The following is a 19483-nucleotide window of genomic DNA, read 5'->3' as shown; positions in this document are numbered from 1 at the left end:
TTTAAACATACTACACACAAAATATGTTCAAATTTCAAAGTTATTCTATCATGATATTTATTTCCTAGTGCAAAAGTTATGAAATATTGGGTTTAAGGAAATATTAATTTTAAACCCCTTTAAGAATACATGCAGTAGTTGATGGAAACTTGAATAAATTCAAATATTCTCAACCGTTGAGAAAAACACTGTAGATGCTAATGCTTTTTCAGTCACGCTACATACTGCATATGGATAAATTGCTTGTGAAACTTCCTCAGTTGATACATTCAAAGCACATGCTATATAAGATCTCCACAAATATTTATCTTGAACATCTCTAATTATTTGCATTTTTCATTTCCAACATGTTTTAACTATAGCGTGCGCTTTCCTCACAGAAGCTTGAGAAGAAGATAAATTAAAAAAGCCACGGCCATAAATGCAATTTCCAAATGAAGGTATTTATTGTAAAGATGACTAAGGGAAAAGTAATACCTTAAGCCAAAAGAAGAACCCTCGTAACAAGGACAGCTTCTCTTCAGGTGAAGAAGTTGATTCTACTTTTTCAGCCAAATCTGTTTCATTTATACACAACACAATAGAGTAAGTACATTATAATTCCATAATCACACAAGATAAAATGGTAGGACTCTTTCATGTCATAAATTGGAATCTATGTAGTGCAGAAAAAGATACCTTCTTCAAATCAATGTTATACTTATAACCATGCAGGCTAACACAACAAAAAATTGCTCAAAAGATCAAGAAAGTTTACTCATAAAAACATTACCTATCTTTTTCATTTACCTGGATACTTTTGGAATATTTATTTTCCTTTTAACACAAAGAAATAAAGTAGAAGGCATTTATGATTTGTGATAGCATCTTACACCATTTATTTTTGTAATCCCAAATATAAAATGACACATCTTATAGAACACCTCTTATAGATTAATTTCCATACTTGTTCAATGTTCACATTAAGAAATGAAACTAAACTTAAGTGGTTAGCATCTAATGCAATCTTACTCAAGGAGCTTAAGAATGTAATGAATGAGCTTATCCAACAACAACAAGCTACATTCAAACTAACCACATTTACCGTTACTTGTTAGACCCCCTAGTCATCTAATTATTACTATGGATTGTCATATTATGACCTAACCAATTACATGCATAAGTTTTGACTAGTGATATAATAGTTTAGATTTTCTAATTTCTAGCAAAATAGCTTGATTAGAGATATGAAGTTAACCCTACCTAATTATATCAATAAACAAAAGCCTAGATTTCCTTGTAGATCATCACTTGTCAGATCCATTTCTTAGCCAAGTGCTTTTGTGAGATCCCCCACTCAGATTGGCTCTGGTTTCTTGTTTCAGACATTAACTATTTCAGCAAACTGCCTGCATAAATTGCGTAAGAGATGCAAATTCCGCTCTAAATCATTGAATATGTCACTCTACTTGCAAAGTACACAATTATCATTACAAGTGGCATCAGATTGATGATTTGGGCAGTTAATCTGCAGCAAAAAGGAAAAGATTGAGGGATAAGATATCAACAACAGCAACTCTCTGAGTTAAAAAATCCTGAGAATTTCCCCTCCTTTTTGGCTTCTACTTTGTTGCACCTACTCTTCTGTTCCCTACGTTTTCACACATGCTTTTTTGTCCCTATGGTTTGCCTCATATTTTTGGACAACCTTTATAGTCCTACTCTTTCACTCCTCTTTTTCTAGATATTGTAATATTTTGCATAACCTTCCACACCTTGGTCAAAGACTCAAACCTCAATTTGATTTGAGTTAATTTTGGCAAATCCTTAATGACTAAAATTAAGAAATCAAACAGTCTAGAAGATAATCCTACAAAGTCTAACAATGGAGCTTTGGTCAATGGTACAATTTTCGCTCAAAACCCTGAAGATAGGGGTAAAGGCATATTAAGATTTGCTCTCTTATGCAAAAAGTCATGCAAAAATACAATTTCATATAAACTTCAACTTCTTTTACACATTGTTTATAATATTGTATAAATAATAAATTGTAACCTTTGTACCCCAAGGGACACATCCCCTACAAATTTTGACATGTTTCCTATAGGGGAAGTATCTCAAAAAAACTTTTAAAAGAACTTCATCAAATTATATAGAAATCAAAGTGTACATATTCAATTATGCCAAGCCTGGAAACTATTAGTCCAAGCCTGGGCAAAATAGAGAGAAGGATTCATATTAGAAATCAGTGGAACAAATCAAAATCAGAAATTGTTCTCAAATCCTCTTGAAGTTTGATCAGCCACCCATGAGGAGGCTAACCATAACAAATGAGACTGTGATTGTTGAGAGCCCAATTGGTTAGCCATCTGCTACTCAATTGCGTTCTCTAGGAACATAGCTGAATTAAACCTCCTAGAATTTATCCTGCAAGTTGTGAATCTTCTCCAACTCTCTTGTCATTTGCCAATTTTTGCTATGGAATCCCTAAGGATCAGATAGCAAGTTGATGATTACCTTTGAATCAGATTCAATTTGGAGTTTTTGCCACCCAAATTTGAGAGCCTCTTGCATACCTTTATAAACAGCTTTAATCTCTGTTAGATTATTAGTTATGTCCCAATCTTTCAACAAAGAAAAAGGCTACAAATTTATCTAAGCACCTACTAATGCCTCCCATACTAGCCTAACCTTGATTGCCCCTTGAAACACCATCCAGATTCACCTTACCGTAGCCAAAGGGAGTAGTTGTTCCAGGTCTATCCGGCTTATATTTCATTTTAAGTTGGAAAGGAGGCATTGTTCAAGTCCTGGGTTGCAATGAGAGTTGTTGACATAAATGCTCCCATTCTAAAGTGGGAATATGAGGTAGAGTCTAGACAAATCTTATGCTTGATAGATTCAGCTATAGTCATTTTGGTCCTCTCCTAAATATAACTGATATCCCTACTATCTTGCTGGAAAATTCTGTAATTTCTCACCTTCAAAATGTTCCAGAGCAAAAGGGTGTTAGACTCATTGCAGGAATGAAATTGTAACCCTTAGGCAAATGGCCTTGCCATGTTTGAATCAGTTTTTCTAAAGATTGGATGGTGACCCAGAGAAGATTTAACATGTTAGATAAAGACTGCCATAAGGAACACATGGGCAATGGAAGAACAGATGTATGATGGTTTCCCTATTGTCCAAACAGATAATACAGAAAAAGGGGCCATAAAAGCCACGTTTAATGAGCCCATCCCCAATTAAGACTCTTTCCTTTAGCATCAACCACACAAAGAAACTCGCCTTAGGCCAATAGCAAGCTGCCATACGAATTTGATGAGGTCCTTCAGCGGGTGACAAGTATTCTTGCTTAGGGGCAGCATAGCTTGAATATACTGAATATTCACCTGTAGAACTGTTTCCCCAAGCAAGGGAATCAGGCAGTATGGGAGTTGACAGAGGACGACCCAAGAGAATTGTATCAATCTGAAATTGTTGCACTTGTTTGACGTGTATTGGCCAATCTGAGGAGGGAATTCAGCGTTGCACAATCTCCCAGGGGTGAGTAATGGGCTGAAACTGCGAATGGCTCATTAAATCAGTTATAGTATCTCAAAAAAACTTAGGAAACATTTGCAAAACATCAAATTTTGGCATTTGCACAAGGGATGGCAAGGGAAAGTATGGGGCCCAGCCAACATAAAAAGCAATTTCATAAAAAAAAGAACACGCAAAATTGGGGAAAAAAGGGATGGGTGAGCCCACAAAGGCCCCCACACCCCTTTGCACCAACTCTAAACATTAAATAACCACACAAACAACTAAAAACAAAAAACAGGCTCCTTGCCCTTTTCCACATTGTGAAGAAGGAAAAGACATAGAACATGTATGAGAAGAAGGCAAAATAGCATTTTCAAAGTTTCAAACACTAAGTGAGAATTTTGTGTTTGTTTTTGCTTTATGTTTGTACTTGCAAATATTTTTTAAATTTTCAATGAATGGGAGTGTTACAAGGACTATGAGTTCAAATAACTGATTTGAATGCCCATCTAAACTCCTTGAAAATTATGCAAAGAGCTCATTCAATCCTATAAAATCACTTCTACAATTTGCAACAGTCATGGACAAAGACGAGAAAAAAAGATTGGGGAGAGTATGACTATGTCATTTGTGCAACAAAGACTAGTGAGGCAGCTACACAAACGTTTAATACTTTACTCTCATCTTTTGAGCATAAGTAGACAAGGGGTAAAAGGTTGTGAAGAAATAATCTTAGTTAAGAAGGTCAAGTTGACTAGATTGTATATGGAAAGTGAAGCAAGACATAAGGGAATCCCAATAGAGATTATGCAACCTAGTATATAGCATTACCTACACAAACCATGGATGTTGAGATTCAAAGGGAAGATGGAGAACTACTAGTGTCAATCACAAGAAATAGTTGAGTCTTCTATTGCCAAATTTTTCTTTGCCCATGCCATACCATTTCATGTGGCACATTCTCTCTACTTCAAACAAATGTTCAAATATACAATTGCTGTTGGCCCCTCAATTGTCCCCAAGAAAACATAAGTTGTGCACCACCTTCTTTAATAGAGAGTACACTAAGGTGACTGTAGTGATGGGAGAAATGAGGCAAACTTGGATAAGGGATGGTTGAACTAATACTAGATATCAGCCACTCATCAATATCATTATCACATGTTCAACAAGCTCTTTGTTTTTTAGACTAGTGATTGTTCAAAAAAGAGGAAGGATGCAAACTTCAAATTTCAGATCTTGAAAGACACCATAGAAGATGCTGGGCCCTCTAATGTTGTCTAGGTGGTGACCGATTCACCCTATGCATGTAAGTTGACTTTATGGTGGGCAGTACTTACAAGCACATTTTTAAGACCCATATATGGTTTCATACAATGAACAATGTAGTAAAAAATATTGGGAACATTGAGTATGTGAAGGTAATGGTGGAAAAATTTAAAGACATACAGATGTTCATTTGCAAACATCATACACCACTTGTCTTTACAAAACTTTTTTGGAGGAGGAATTCTTCAATCTTGTGAACATTAAACATGCCAACTAATTTATTTTGTTAGAGGATGGTTGAGGTATAGGAGCCTCTATAATTCATGATGGTTAATCTAGAGTGGGGGAGATGGGGAAAGGCAAGCACAGCTGAAGGAAAAAGTATAAAACAAAAGATCCTTGACAATAACTGGTGGTCCATAGTGAGGTAAGGATTTTATTATTAAACTATTAAATTGTTAATTTATTAATGTTTCTAATTTGTTAATTATTTCCAATATTTGTCATAGCGTTCGCTCTTTATTATTTGGGTCTTAATCTTTTTCGAAATTTTAATTTTCGTAACTTATTTGTAGATATGTTTGCTCTTTATCTCACATGTTGTGCATGTCATAAAATACATTGAAACACTCCCCTAGCCTTGGAGAGATTTATATGACATTTGACCAAGTCGTTCATAAAAAAAATCCTAATTTGGGATTTTATGAAAAGCATATTAGGCCCCTTCCAAACGACAATAGAACCCCATGAACACCCCACTTCATATCACAAACTATGCTCTAAAATCAAATGGTATGTAGCAAGGCTTGAGAGAGTGTCTACATATCATGATGAAGAGATGATTAAAAAGTTCATGAAGTGAAGTTGCAATTTGGGTGTGTGTTAGATGTGTGTTAGTGATATTTTTGTCTATCTTCCTTACCGCCCAAACCTATAGTAGCATGTTTTCAATGCATTTCCAGACCTGGACCATGCTTCCTATTCATCCAATCAAGGTATTGTTGACGTATTTTTTATGACAGCGCCTAACACAAAATAAAGTTGCCCAACGGCCACTTTACTCTCTCTTGATCAAAGTTCAATTGTATGCTAAAATTGCAATAAGTTCAAACAGTTGACTCCAAGGTTCCGTTTATGCAATGGACGTGACTCAGTTGGCTTGATGTGATATGCTGGTAATCCAAGGGGACTTACGTTTGAATCATTCTTTCACTTCTTTGCTATGGCTGGAACTTCATCATCGGATATAGCAATTCTGCAGTACTTCTACTTCAAATGAACTACACTGGAATGAACTGAACTTAAAGGAGAAAGGGTTAGAAGGATCTAGATCTACTCCTAAGGGCAGTGATATCAATAGATAATGTTCTAATGGACGAATTCCAAATAGGGGTATTAAGGATGGAGCCAATTCTGCAGATTTTTGAACTATCAAAAAAGCATTGGAGGTAATAAAATCTGACTATTTGTGATTGCTTTCAGATAGGGATCATGCAATTAAGTTTACAGATGACAACTTGGATGCATACCAAGAGGAGGATAAAGAGGTTAAAGAGCTCAACCTAGAGGTAAGTCTAGCTCATTTTTCACTATTCAAAGTTGAAAGTCAGACCACCGTTGCAGCCATGCCCAAGGAACAAAAAGCCAGCACAGGGACTTTGGAGGTCAAGCAATTGATTGAAGGGATTGATCTTCTCCAAAGATAGTCTAATTTGAAGTCAACTTATTCACAAAGACATGAACAAGAATGCAAAGAGAAAGAAAATTTGCAAAATGACTTCAATAGTCCTAGTGCCATGGCGGTTCAGTCTACTGATGGCACTTGAAAAGTGTATCAAGATTGCAAATTCATGGAGCTAGAGAAGAGATTCTCTCATGATATTAAGTTTCTTACTTTGGATCGTAATGATTGATGATTAAATTTGTGTTTACAAAATCACAACAAAGAGATGAGAACTGTCATGAGCTAAAGATTGGTTATTGATGCAGAGCAGAGGTAACTCCAAGCTTCAGACAAAACTCTTCATAAGGTTTTCACAAAACAAAAACAAAAACATGATTGGTTACTGACCGAGGTATTCATTGCCATGCACATTCCTTTAGGACAGTCACGGTATATGGACATATGGTTGCCACCAATGAACACCAACAACTTGAACAGTTATGTAGGACCTTCACACACACTTCTAATAACTTCTCCAATCACAAGGAAGACCAAACCATGCCTTAATATATTCAAACTTGCTCTTCAATGAGTTGACAGTCTGAGACATCATGGAAATCAGATCAACAGTCAATTATTTGCACGTGCAAACCTCAACATGGAGCCCTGCAACTTTGAGACATTGAAGAACATGTCAAAACAGACCTCTCCACAAAAAATTAGCAATTTTCACCGTACCAAAAGGGAGATATGGGTGTTTTTGCGTTTCTGGAAACCCTAGGCAGGGTTTGGACTGTTTTCACCAAAAATGCAATATCTCTCTCAAAACTCAACAAAAATCGATGAGACCAAGTGCATTAGAAAGTAGATTCACATATCTTTCAATCCCAATTGATCTGAGATCAAGATATGGGATATAAAATTCGTAACATGTGCTGCAACAGGACTGTTACAGGAAAATCTGGAAGTAACAGTCACTAAAATGATCATAACTTTCACAAAACATAACGAAAATTAGTCAAACCAAAAGGATTTGAAAGATAACAACATTCTCCCACTTTTACAATTGGTTTCAAGCCAATATCCATCTTTACTAGTCTGTACAATGCAAATTACAGTCAGATTTCAAAAAGAATTACAAGGAAAAAGTAGTGAAAATGATGCATATATTTCATTCAATCTTCTCTAACCTTCAACAACCTTTTTGGTCGTGGTTACAAGGCATTATTATTGTATTACAATCAGTTTTGAGCTTCCAACCACCCCAAACCAACTCTTTAACCACTTTTGAAAAGTTGTCACGGCAATGTAAAAAGTTGTCATACAACTTTGACAACAAAGTAGCAACTTTTACATCTTTTCACCAAATGACCCAAAAACTTCAAGAATGGTCCTATTTGATCACTAATGGTCAAAAATGACCTTATTTACATCAAATAACTTTAAACAAGACAAAAACTCAAACTTTGCCTCCTGGAGGTATGATAGGCCTCTGGGTGCTCCTACACCAGTTATTTGGAAATCGTTCTTCTTAGAGATGATGTCTTAAGCACTTTCAGGAAATCTATAGGAGAAGTGCTCGTGACTACCAGAGTAGCACAGATTAAGCATGGTCAAGCTACTTCATTGATAAACTTGTGAATGATATTGTTATGCTGTTAGAATGAACATGAGTTCTTCTAAAGTTTCTAGAAGATGAAAACCCTCTTGAGGTTGCTGGTATAAAAACCTCCATAGCTGGTTAGAGTGGTTTTATACAAGAATCACCATTGAGCTACAAAGTGAAGTTTTGGATTTAGTCGTTCATGGAATGTTTTGATGTGTTTTGAATCTCTAATATTCTGTATGTTGTTTGTGAGAGATTTGAAGTTTTAAAGGGCGATTTGGAGATGTTTTGTTGATGTTGAGTCAAACCATTTTCAGATCAGGCCGTACTTAGACCTGCTGGCCTCTTATGTGGGTATACCTCCAAAGTTTTAAGGTGTTTTAATGATGTTTTGATGAGAGGAGATTGCTCCTGTGTTGATATTTGCTAAAGTAATTATCCCACTGAATAATTAGTTTATAGTAATCACTCACCACTCAATAAGTGGAAGAAGCTTGCTTTTAAATTTCAATATTGTATGAGCTTTCCCACTAAATACTTGGATGTTCCCATAAGCTTTCCCGTTGAATAAGTGGATGTGCCCCTATGCTCACCCACTGAATTAAGTGGAAGATGCTTATTTACATTTCTTGCAATGCATATGCACCCCATTGAATAAGTGTATTGGCTGGCTTGCTGCTTGGTGCTTTCCTTTCAGTATTGCATTTTAATTGATTGTATATCCCAGAACACCGTATGCTCTTACCTTGCCCATAGGGATCTAGGTGATCAAAAAGTAGAAAGGATTTTACATTGCATCTCAATTTCAACTGATGTATTTTCAAAAAAATCTAGGGTGGTTATTATAAAACATGTACCTTGCCCAAGAATTTGGCATAACATAGATAGCAAATTTCTTTGCTGTTATTTGTAATTAGTTTTTCAACTATTAATTTTATACATTATTTTAATAGCTGTCCCCCTGGATCTCCAAAACCCATCCCCCAACCCTAAAACTCAGAAAAACACTGATTTCAAAACAAAATCAGTAACTAATTTTCATGCATTACTTTAATCCATTCCCCTACCGTCCCCAAAATCTGGAATATATTTGCCATCCCCAAAACCCTGAAACTCAGAAAAACACTGATTTCACTCCCCAATAGAAATGTGTGAGTAGTTACTTCATAATTCAAAACACACATGTAGTTACAGTAAAAGATGTCAAAAAACAAAGAACCTCATTCTTAGAATGGACAATTTTTGCTAATTAATTGGTGACTCACTTTTTTAAGAAACAAAAAATAGGACATTCTTCAACCAGTTAGAGAAACTCCGGCAAAAAGATTCAGTAACCCTTTACATCCTGTAATCCCATCACTAAGCTTAAGGATAGATGATATCTCAGAAGATAATGTGCTGGAATTATTCAATGGTGATCTCAAAGACAACATCCAACATAATCAACATTTTTTCCTAGATAACACTGCATTGTTATTTTTAAACTTAAGTTTGGATTGAGCCATCTAACTCATCATAATGGAAACTACTTGTTGGTAAAATTTGCTGAACTGTCTTCCTTATGGAATCTTGGATCCAAAATCCAACAAAATATTTGTCTTATAGAGCATCAAAAGTCAGAAAAAGCTATCAGTATGGTTCTGGGGATTGAGGAAAGGAACAGGGCTGACAAAGAACCACTGCAAGTACCTTCAAGAAGCAAACCTGAAATTATGATCTCACCCACAAAATATCCCTCAACAGCTTGATTAAAGGAAGGCCAGAAAATTAAGCTTCAAGCATGATAGGAATATGCTGAAAAGAAATCCTTCCACACACAACATAATGTAAAGACGAGGAGGTAAGAACATAACAAGGATCCACTATCAAATGAACAAGATGATGCAATGTTTACCATCTCTATTATTCACTAGAAGGTATTAGCCTAAGTTACCGGTTCGGGTTCGGATTCTATTTTAATTATCTATATATACCCATATACTATATATATGGTCAATATATACAATCCATACAAAAATAAAATATACAATGTGACTTTCCATAAATAAATGATAAATGATAAATCCATAATTATTAATTGCCACTGCCAATAAATATTCATATATCGCAAATGTAATCAGTAAACTAATAACTAAAGTCTAATATCATATTCATAATTTGCAAAAAAGATAATATTCAAGTTTCAAGTCTTTTTTAAAAAGTCATAAAGGGGCGAATTAGACTTTTATTATAAAAAAACTATTTTAAAAAGTCTTTTTTTAATTTTTTTTTATTGTTTTTTTTGACCCGTGGGCCCCGTTTTTGGGAAACCACGGGCCTGGGTTCCACCCGGGTCCTTCCCAAGTGGCCGGGTTCCCTGTGGGTCTTGCGACGCAGGACCCACAGGGAACCCGACCACCTGGGAAGGACCCGGGAGGAACCCAAGGAGAACCCGAGGAGAACCAAGACCGGAACCCAGGCCAAAAGGGGAAGAACCGGTAACTTAGGTATTAGCACACCCCAAACTCTCAATACAGAAGATTTCGTCCAAAAGCATAAGGTTGTGTTACTGATTGACTTTAGTAGCACAACGATGTTATTGGACACAAATTGGCTAAGTGTCTTCAATGCTTTGGTTATATAAAGCAATCAATGTGGTTGAGCTTTTGTATAGAGAATAATTCTTCAAATACTTTAAAATAGCATTGCAGGGGCACAGAAAGGACAGAACAAGAAAGCCAACATAGGATTGAAAATAACTTTGAGGAGGGCAATTGGATCCTCAAAGAACTAGAAGGTAACAAGGAAGCTCCTAAATTCTACGGGCCCTAAGTTTGCTTTGCACGATAGGCAATGTGACATATAAACTAGAAACATCTTCAATGATTGATTTAGTACTTAATGTGCCATGATTGAAGAAAGTAAAAGGCAATAGGAGTTGAGTGTAGTTGAAGCTATCAAAGCTTGATGAGGAAGGCACATTCACTTTGGAATAAAAATGCTCAAGCAATGGGTGAAATAATTATGCAATTGAAACATCATAGATTTGTAATGTCCCCTTCATAAACTGTTCAGTAGGGTAGGCCATTAGCCTATTCAGTTGGGTTCTCGTAGGCTAATGAGTTAGAGTTAGGGGACTTTGTAGGCAATTGATCCAGTGGGATGGCAGTATCAAATAATTGTTTGGGTTCCAGCAGTTTAGATAAAAATAATGCCCTTTTCTAGAGTAATTTCAGATGAGTTTTCCCATACTTACTATTTTAGTAAGTCAATTTCAAGCACCTACTGAGCCAGTTGTCAACATTTCTATTTTTAGACATGTTGGCGGGACCAGTGAATATCATTGGCCCGATATTTGGATTAAAGTGCAATACAAATATTTAATAAGAGGGGCCTTTTGGTGACTTAAATGCACTTTATGACGTCTTTGATTTTATTTTAATATTTTTAAAAGACTATCTAGGAGAGGCCGACCTCTTTTCGGGAAAATATAAAAGAAAAAGTGGGAGTTCATTTCTCTTATGCTAAGTTTGATATTTTAAATATTGCTACTTTTTTTGGAGGAGACTGTTCTTCTTAGGTTTGTGAGGATGAAACCCCTTGCAAGCGACATTGTCCACATTGTTGAGAGATACAATCTGGAGAATAAATTCATGATTTCATCTCAGAGGTCACAGTTGGGCATACATGTGGAGTTTATCTCAATTTTTAACAGAAGCTTATTGCATATCAATTTGTTAGAGGTTGATTGAAGAGGAATAAGAGGAGGGTTTGTTGTTCATTCATTTCTTTTTGTTGAACGTACCTTCCTCAAGGCTGGTTGTACATTGCTAAGGAGGGACGTGCGCTTTCTAGAGCTGGTTGGCTGGGGTTTTGGTGTCTTCTTCAGCGATTTGGGGGCATCTAGAGTGGAAAGCTACAAAGTTATAATCTCCTTTATCATTGCTGGAGTTTTTGCAGTTTGGCATCCATTTTGGGAGTGATAGTTTGCAAATTTCATGAACAGCTCAAGCAATCACAATGTTGTGTTTTTTGGGGTATGTTTGAATTAGATATGTAATGCTATTTAATGATTTAAGTTGCTCTTACTTTTGGAAAAAGGTGCATTTTCAGATCAGAAATAAAATCTGGAATGTTCAACTTCATATATTTCTAAGTTAGGTCAATTTTCTGAGTTGTTGAATTGCTGCAACTTACTTTATTATCTGCACTATGTTTATCATCTCAAAACCATTGCAAAACACAAAACAAAGGTAAAGCAGGACAGCATATTACAAGAATACCTAATCAAGTGGAGAAATTTGCCGTTAGAAGAAGGGACATGGGAGGATGATCACTTCTTGGTGAAACATACTCAATAGGAAATCAAGGGCACTTTGTTGAATGGGGAGTGTATGTTAGGCTCACGGTCATCCATTTGACACATGTATAGTGAAGTTATGGACATCTTAGTGCATACTCTCACAATTAGACAGACTTACAAGACTTGATTTACAATGACATTTTCAAAGAGTGGAAATCCAAACAAGTATAAATCAAAACAAATAATAAAATTATTAGTGTCAACTTCCTTTGTACCATGGTCATGCTCCCTAGATTGTGACCAAAAAAAATAACTTTACATGCCTTTATATTAGTTTCTATAAATTTTAGGAGTTCATCCAATAGTGTATTGGTTGAGTGGTGATGGTGTTCTTGTGCCCACCAAGGTTCAAACCCCCGTTGTGCCACTGTGATCGCATGCTTGTGCCTTCGCTGATCCAATGTGCTAGCAAGTTTGAGCCTCAGCATTGTTAGATGCTGATAAGGCCCCTCGTTTGCGACCTCATCGATTCATAGCTCCAAGTCAAATGTGTTTCACGTAGTATCGGAGGGCGTGTCGTGCCAGCATCCTTGGTAATAGTAAGAAGTTTACCTGGCACTCTAAAAAATGTTTCTATAAATTTTTATTAATAGAAAGTCAACTTGATCAAAGTCGTGAGTTTTCCCAACCTAATTATAACCATAAATAGGGAGCTAGACTTCATTTGGACTTTACCAACTGCAAAGAGGACATTTATAACTTCCCACATAAACCAAAAAACATTTATTAAAGAAGTCTAGTACCTATGAGACTATTATCAAATTACTCAGTATTTTTACATGGCCTTTTGACCATTCTCCTTTGGATGTATAGAGGTGTAGAAAAAGGTCACACTTGCACCCCACTACATCTACAACATCAAGAATTGTCTCTAAGGATTTCAACAAGCATTATCTTCTCTGTAGTGTTAAGGCCATTTATAACCTCATTGGCCTTGAAGGGATCAAAAAAAAAGAAAACTTTGGGTTTCATGTAGCAGCCCACTACATGAAGTATTGGACTTGCTTGTTCCACCTTTGATCAATTATATAGCAAAGAGGTTCATATCATAGTTGCTTGCAAACTCGTACCCTAACCCCTAGTACTCATCCCCTATATCATAAACATGTCCCCATTTCAAAGACTCGTATGGGAACATTTCCAAATATCAAGAGACTTCATTTAAATTTATCTACGTCTCTATTCATCTCCCAAATGCATACCTTGAATATTGAGAAAGTTCCTACAATTTAGGTTTCTTAGATATATCATATAAAATTATACTGCCTTTCCTACAACATAGATATGTGGTTCACAAAAAATTTAAGAACTAAAGGACTAAACTAATAGGCTTGTAATTTCCTATTTTTTAGGTATGAAATTACTATATTTTGTAACAGAAGAATTTCTTGTCGAATCCTAAACAAACAACAGTATGAAGAGAAACAATAGTGAGACTTAAGATGTGTACATGCATTGAAGTTTTATTAATTGATTGAAAATAGAGTCATCTCCAAGGTTTGGAAGTGTTGGAGCCATCAAGGTACTTGGCAATTTCCTCCATATTCCTAGTCACAGAGTTGAGGATATCCGGAATCATAATCAGGAAGTTCTTCATGGTTGTCTTTCCTTCCTCTAGCTTACTGATCTGAGCTTCCAGCTTCTCCACTTTTTCGTCCATAACCTTTTTCCTCTGCTCCTGGTTACTTTCATCTTTCTTTCCCTGATCTTCCTACTGCTTAGCTATTTTTTTCAGTTTATTAATTCTTTCATAAACCCACCTATCAAAACCTAGACGAGCCTCAGATTGGTTCTTGAGCTTATCCAGAATAATCTCATCTCCAACTTTATCCTTTACCCTGCTCGTATCCTCCTTATCCTTGTTTTTCTCAGTTTCCATTTCCCTTTCCTCCTTATTTATCTGGTTGTCCTACTCCTCCATAGGCTGGCTATTAAAATTACCAGTACTCGTGTTGTGGGTAGGGTTGTTCTGATCAGAAACATCCTCTGCTCCTCCTTCCTCTTCCCCCACTTCCTCTTCTTTCCAGCTCTCCTCTCCGTCAGACTCATCAGTCTCCATCTCACTTCCTTCTTTTCCCATATCCTCAGAATCAACCTCCGTATCCTTTTGTTTATCCATGTCCTCTTGAATTTTCTCCACAATGGCTTTTTTAACCTTTTTACTCTATTTCAACTCATCCTTACTGGGCCCAAATTCCTCAATTTTCCTCTTTCCTTTCCCCGGCGACACCGACAACCTTTTATTTTCCTGAATTGCCAAAATCTTACAATGCTCATAAATGAGCAAAATAAGGCCATAATGAAGCATAGGAGAAGAGGGGTTCTTACTGTACTTGTTCAAAGACCGCGACAGAGACCTGAAAAGGTAATAGGAAAGAGAAATCCTCTTCTCATGCCTAAAGTGATTCAGAAGCACAAAGTGGTAGGTATGGACCCTAGTGAAACGACCCTCCACTGTGATATACTCCATAATAGCATTAAGCACACAACCCCAAAATTTTTTAATATTAGATGCATCATAATACCCCCCAGAAGCTTTGCCTAATTTCACTCTCTCCTTCTCTTTGCGTGGAAAGAGCTTCATAGCATTATTAGACACTTTCAGGTCCCTAAAGAAATTGAGACCAAAATGGGGCATACCTGTGACCGTAGAGATGAGGTCCACGTCCAGCTTGAATTTAACACCATGAATTTTGAAGGAGCCATTTTTCCAGTTTTCAGTCACTCTGGTAACCCGCAAAGTTAACTCTGCTTTTGTCATAATCCACCAGTTTTTCCATGAAATGCGTCACGAAACCCTTCTCCAACTTTGTCCATACCTTAGGCATCTCCCGCCATCTGGAAATATTATCAGGTTCCTCTCTTCTAAGATCACCTCCCATTTGAGAATTCGTTCTACAATTTGTCTGCTTCTCCAACTTCAACTTGAAAATACACACCCACAAAGCGTGCGAAATTTTTATATTCTTATTTAGCACTCTGCCCTTCTGACAAGCTATCATTACCTTTCTAAATATTTGATGATTAATCATTAATACTTCCATGATTAACGTGCGATCTTTTTTTCCCCATAAATTTGTCCTTTCTAATGAGGTCTTTAATATTAAAATCGATATTATCTTCCCCATTCCATATGCTTTGATCTTCGGAAATAACGCCAAGGTTAGAAAGACGGTCCACTACAGCATTTTTTTTCCCTGAAAGCATGCTCAATAATAATTGATTTAAAGCTAGAAATAATTTCTCTGGCTTTAAAAATTATATTTTCTATAGACCACGAAGGCTCAACTTCTCCCTTAAGGCATTTAATAATGTTAAGAGAGTCTCCCTCCAACCATAGATTATGAGATTTTTAGCTATAATCAATGTATTTAGGGCAGTCGAAGCTTCAGCATAATGACTAGTTTGGTTACCCAAAGGGCCAGCAACAGCGACAAGGCAACTTCTAGCAAAATTTCTGACAATGCCCCCATAACCAGCATTCCCAGGATTTCCCTTAGAGGCCCCATCAAAATTGGCCTTGATACATCCCTGGGAAGGAAAGCACCAAAAAAGACCATCTCTACCTTTATCCTTGATGTTTCTACTATTGGAAAGCTTCCATCTTTCATTAAAGTCTTCTTTAGCAGCTAAACCATTATCAATTCCATATAAGCATTCATGGATCCCTCTATAGATTATATCCACCACCACTTCAGGGTTCGCACTTTTTTCCCTAAAAATCTTGTTGTTAAGCTCCTTCCAGATGTTCCAAGTGACAATAGGGAGAGTAAGTTTCCAAAGCTCAACATTCTTAGAATTAGAACTAGGGCAAATACCATTGCTGCCAGAACTCTTCCAGAGTGTTCGGGAAAACCCAGCTCAACTTCCACTTATTAAGAATAATATTCCAAATTTCCTAACTGAAATTGCACTAGTAGAGGATATGGCAGGCAGACTCCTCCTCCCTACAGCAAAGAGAGCACCTGTTAGGGAAAACAAATCCACACTTATGGAGATTATCAAGAGTTAGCACCTTATTTTGGATAAAAATCCAAAAGAAGATATTAATTTTGGGCATCAACTTCTTTATCCACACTTTCACCCACAAAGGGATCTCTTCCGGAACTTTGTAATGGATAGAAACCACTGAAGACACAAAATATTTCCCATCAGAAGTTTCCTTCCAAATCAAACAATCCTCAGAATGCTCCACAAAGATTTTTGAAGAAAGCAAGGTCTCCAAAAATTTTAATTCCGAACAAAGCTGACTAAACTCAATCCACTTCCCATTTCTCCAGTAGTCCCTAACAAAGTCTCCATACCTGCTTTTAAACTAGTCTTTCCATTCCTTAAGAATGGGGATTTCCTCCAACGGTTTATCCATTAGCCATCTGTCCTCCCAGAATCTAATAATTCTCCCCTTCCCCAATTTCCACTTTCTTCCAGCAGCAGCCCAAACTTTAGCTGTTTAAACTGCGTTCCAAATTGCAGAACCTTCCACAAGAAAAGATTTATCCATAAATTCTTCCTCAAACGGTTGCATGTGAAGGTATTACTTTTTCCAAATGGAATTCCATTCCCTTTCCTCCCCTTTCATTCTCCAAATTTGTTTAGCTAACAAGGCATTATTCATGGTCATAATGTTTCTTATTCCCAGACCCTCAAAAGCCTTAGGAGTGCAAATATTATTCCATGCAATAAGGGGGATTCTATTTTTATCTTCCACTCCCGACCATAAGAATTTTTTTTGAATTCTTTCAATGGCCTCAACAAACTTCCTAGGGATTTTAAACAGACTAAGGGCATAGATAGGCAAATTTTGAAGGGTAGCCTTAAGCATCGTCACCTTACCCGCTTGACTAAGGAGGGCTCCTTTCCATCCAGCCAGTTTGGAATCGAATCTATCAACCAGCTTCATCCAAAAAATTCTCCAAAGGCTTTAAGCACAGAGGGAGTGTTGATATTAATTAGGGAAGGGCGGATTCATATTGCCTTGGGCAACACTGGAATCCGCCCAAAAAGGGGCTGGCTCCTTTTCCCTCAAACGTGGCCCTATCCCTCACGCTACATCAACCAAACATTCAACGTGCTGTCCACTAGGGCCGACCCTATTAACAAAGGCAGTTAAAGAGGAAATAATTAAAAGATTATTTCTTTGGGAGGCCGACCTAGCTAAGGGGTTCGCTCCATATAAATAGAGATTAAGATTCATTATTATTCATTCAAGCAAACATAAGCTCTCTCATCCTATGCGAAAATTCTTGTGTCTACATAAGTGCGAACTTCAATCAACTTCAAGCAGCAACCTCATTCACCATTTGAAGATGCGAAATTCACCTTAGGGTACTTGGCAACATTCAGGGTCATACACAGCATAATTCTTAGAAGCCTACAATCTGGAGAAGGGAGCAGTAGTATCTATTCTTCATATGACAGCAAGTGAATGTTTAAGGCACCTCTTGGACAGCAACATCTGAATCTGCAAATACAAGAGATAAGTGTTGTAATGATTACATAACTATAAGCCATAATCAGATCTAAGGATCTTTTCTAGCTGGGTTTTTCCTCCTAGGAGGTTTTCCCAGGGTAATTGTGTCTTGCTCTCAATTTGTTCATTTCTATATTGTCATTTTCTTTCAGTTAAACTAACTAATTAGAAACTAAGTCTAAATTCTAAGTTATGTCAATCTAAAAGTGTTAAAATAATAGGGAGACCCAAATAAGTAGAAGGGAACTCAGCAATTTTACATCCAAGGATCCTTTCAATCCTTCTTTGTCTATCCACAAGGGTATTGATGAAGAACAAAGAACTCTTATCCCAATTTATTTTTTTACCAGAAGCAACTTCATAGGAATCCATAACACTCTTCATGTTTCTCGCTTCTCTTATGGTAGCTTCTCCCATAGTAATAGAATCATCAACAAACTGTTCATGAGTACAAGTTAAGTTGGACTAGGAAGGTTTAAGGCCTTTGAGTTTCCCTTCTTCCACACTTCTCATAATAAATCTACCCAAACTTTCAGCTAGAATAGTAAACAAAATAAGAGAGATAGGATCCCCATTTCTTAGACCTCTAGAACTTTTGAAGAAACTGGAAGGAGATCCATTAATAATAACTACAGAAGAGGTAGTGTTAGTCAACTGAGAACAAAGTTGTATCACCTTTTCCCCAAACCCAAAATCTTTCATAATTCTGAAAAGGAATTGCCAATTCACTCTATCATAGGCCTTGGACATGTCCAGCTTAAGAAAAAGGCCCTATTTTTTTGCTACAGTTAAAGAATGAATATTCTCATGCACAGAAATGATGGAATCCAGAATCTGTCTACCAGGGACAAAACCATTTTGCTAAGCCGAAATAATGCGGGGGAGGATATCCAGCATTCTAGAAGTAAGTACCTTAGATATTATCTTGTAAACAGAATTACAAAGACTAATAGGTCTAAACTTATTGAGAGAATAAGCTCTAGAGATCTTAGGAATAAGAATGATAAAGGTAGCATTGAGTTCTTTTAGAAGCCGCCTAGATCCAAAGAATTCTTTAACTCCATTACAAATATCAATCTCCACAATATGCCAAAATTTTTGGAAGAAGAACATAGGGAATCCATCCGGACCAGGAGACTTGTCTCCAAGAAAAGAAAACACAGCCTTTTTGATCTCCTGATTTGAAGGGTCCGAGAGAGATTTTTGTTGTCATCCTCATTTAAAATGGGAAGGATAGCTTGAGCTAGAAGGTCTTGATTTCTGATATCCAGAGCGTCCACACCTCCCAAAAGATTACTAAAGAAATCCACAGCTTCCTTTCTTATTTCATTTTCATCTGACAAAATTCCCCTATTGCTGGATAAACTGGAAATCCTGTTGGCCGCCCTATGCTTAAGAGCAGTCATGTGAAAAATCCGGGTGTTTTTATCACCTTCCTTCAAATACAACGCTCTTGATCTTTGTCTCCAAAAAGTTTCTTCATTAGAGATAATTTCATGGTATTTGGAAAGCAACCCATTTTTAACATTCCTCAAATCCTCAGAAAGACCTTCCACTTGAATTTTATCTTGAACTTCTTTAATATCTGTTTTAATATGAGCTTTCATTTTAAAGATATCTCCAAAAGTC

At 36.7% G+C, this 19483-nt stretch overlaps 1 protein-coding gene across 11 annotated transcripts in view; it reads right to left on the bottom strand.

Moving 5' to 3' along the window:
- The window catches only part of LOC131056709 (uncharacterized), a 93677-nt gene that overhangs the window by 53299 nt on the left and 20895 nt on the right, over positions 1 to 19483 (bottom strand). For all 11 annotated transcript variants that reach the window (XR_009108783.2, XR_009108784.2, XM_057990960.2 and 8 more), the window contains one exon: positions 478 to 557. Coding sequence is in view for 9 of the 11 variants with exons in the window: in XM_057990960.2 (XP_057846943.1) it covers positions 478 to 557 (80 nt within the window). In the remaining 2 variants the exon portion in view is untranslated. The remainder of the gene's footprint in view (positions 1 to 477; positions 558 to 19483) is intronic.

Source organism: Cryptomeria japonica, chromosome 7, assembly GCF_030272615.1.
Source record: "Cryptomeria japonica chromosome 7, Sugi_1.0, whole genome shotgun sequence".
Taxonomy (NCBI): domain Eukaryota; kingdom Viridiplantae; phylum Streptophyta; class Pinopsida; order Cupressales; family Cupressaceae; genus Cryptomeria; species Cryptomeria japonica.
The sequence above is the reverse complement of the archived record's forward strand: the minus strand, read 5'-3'. Positions and strand labels throughout refer to the sequence as shown.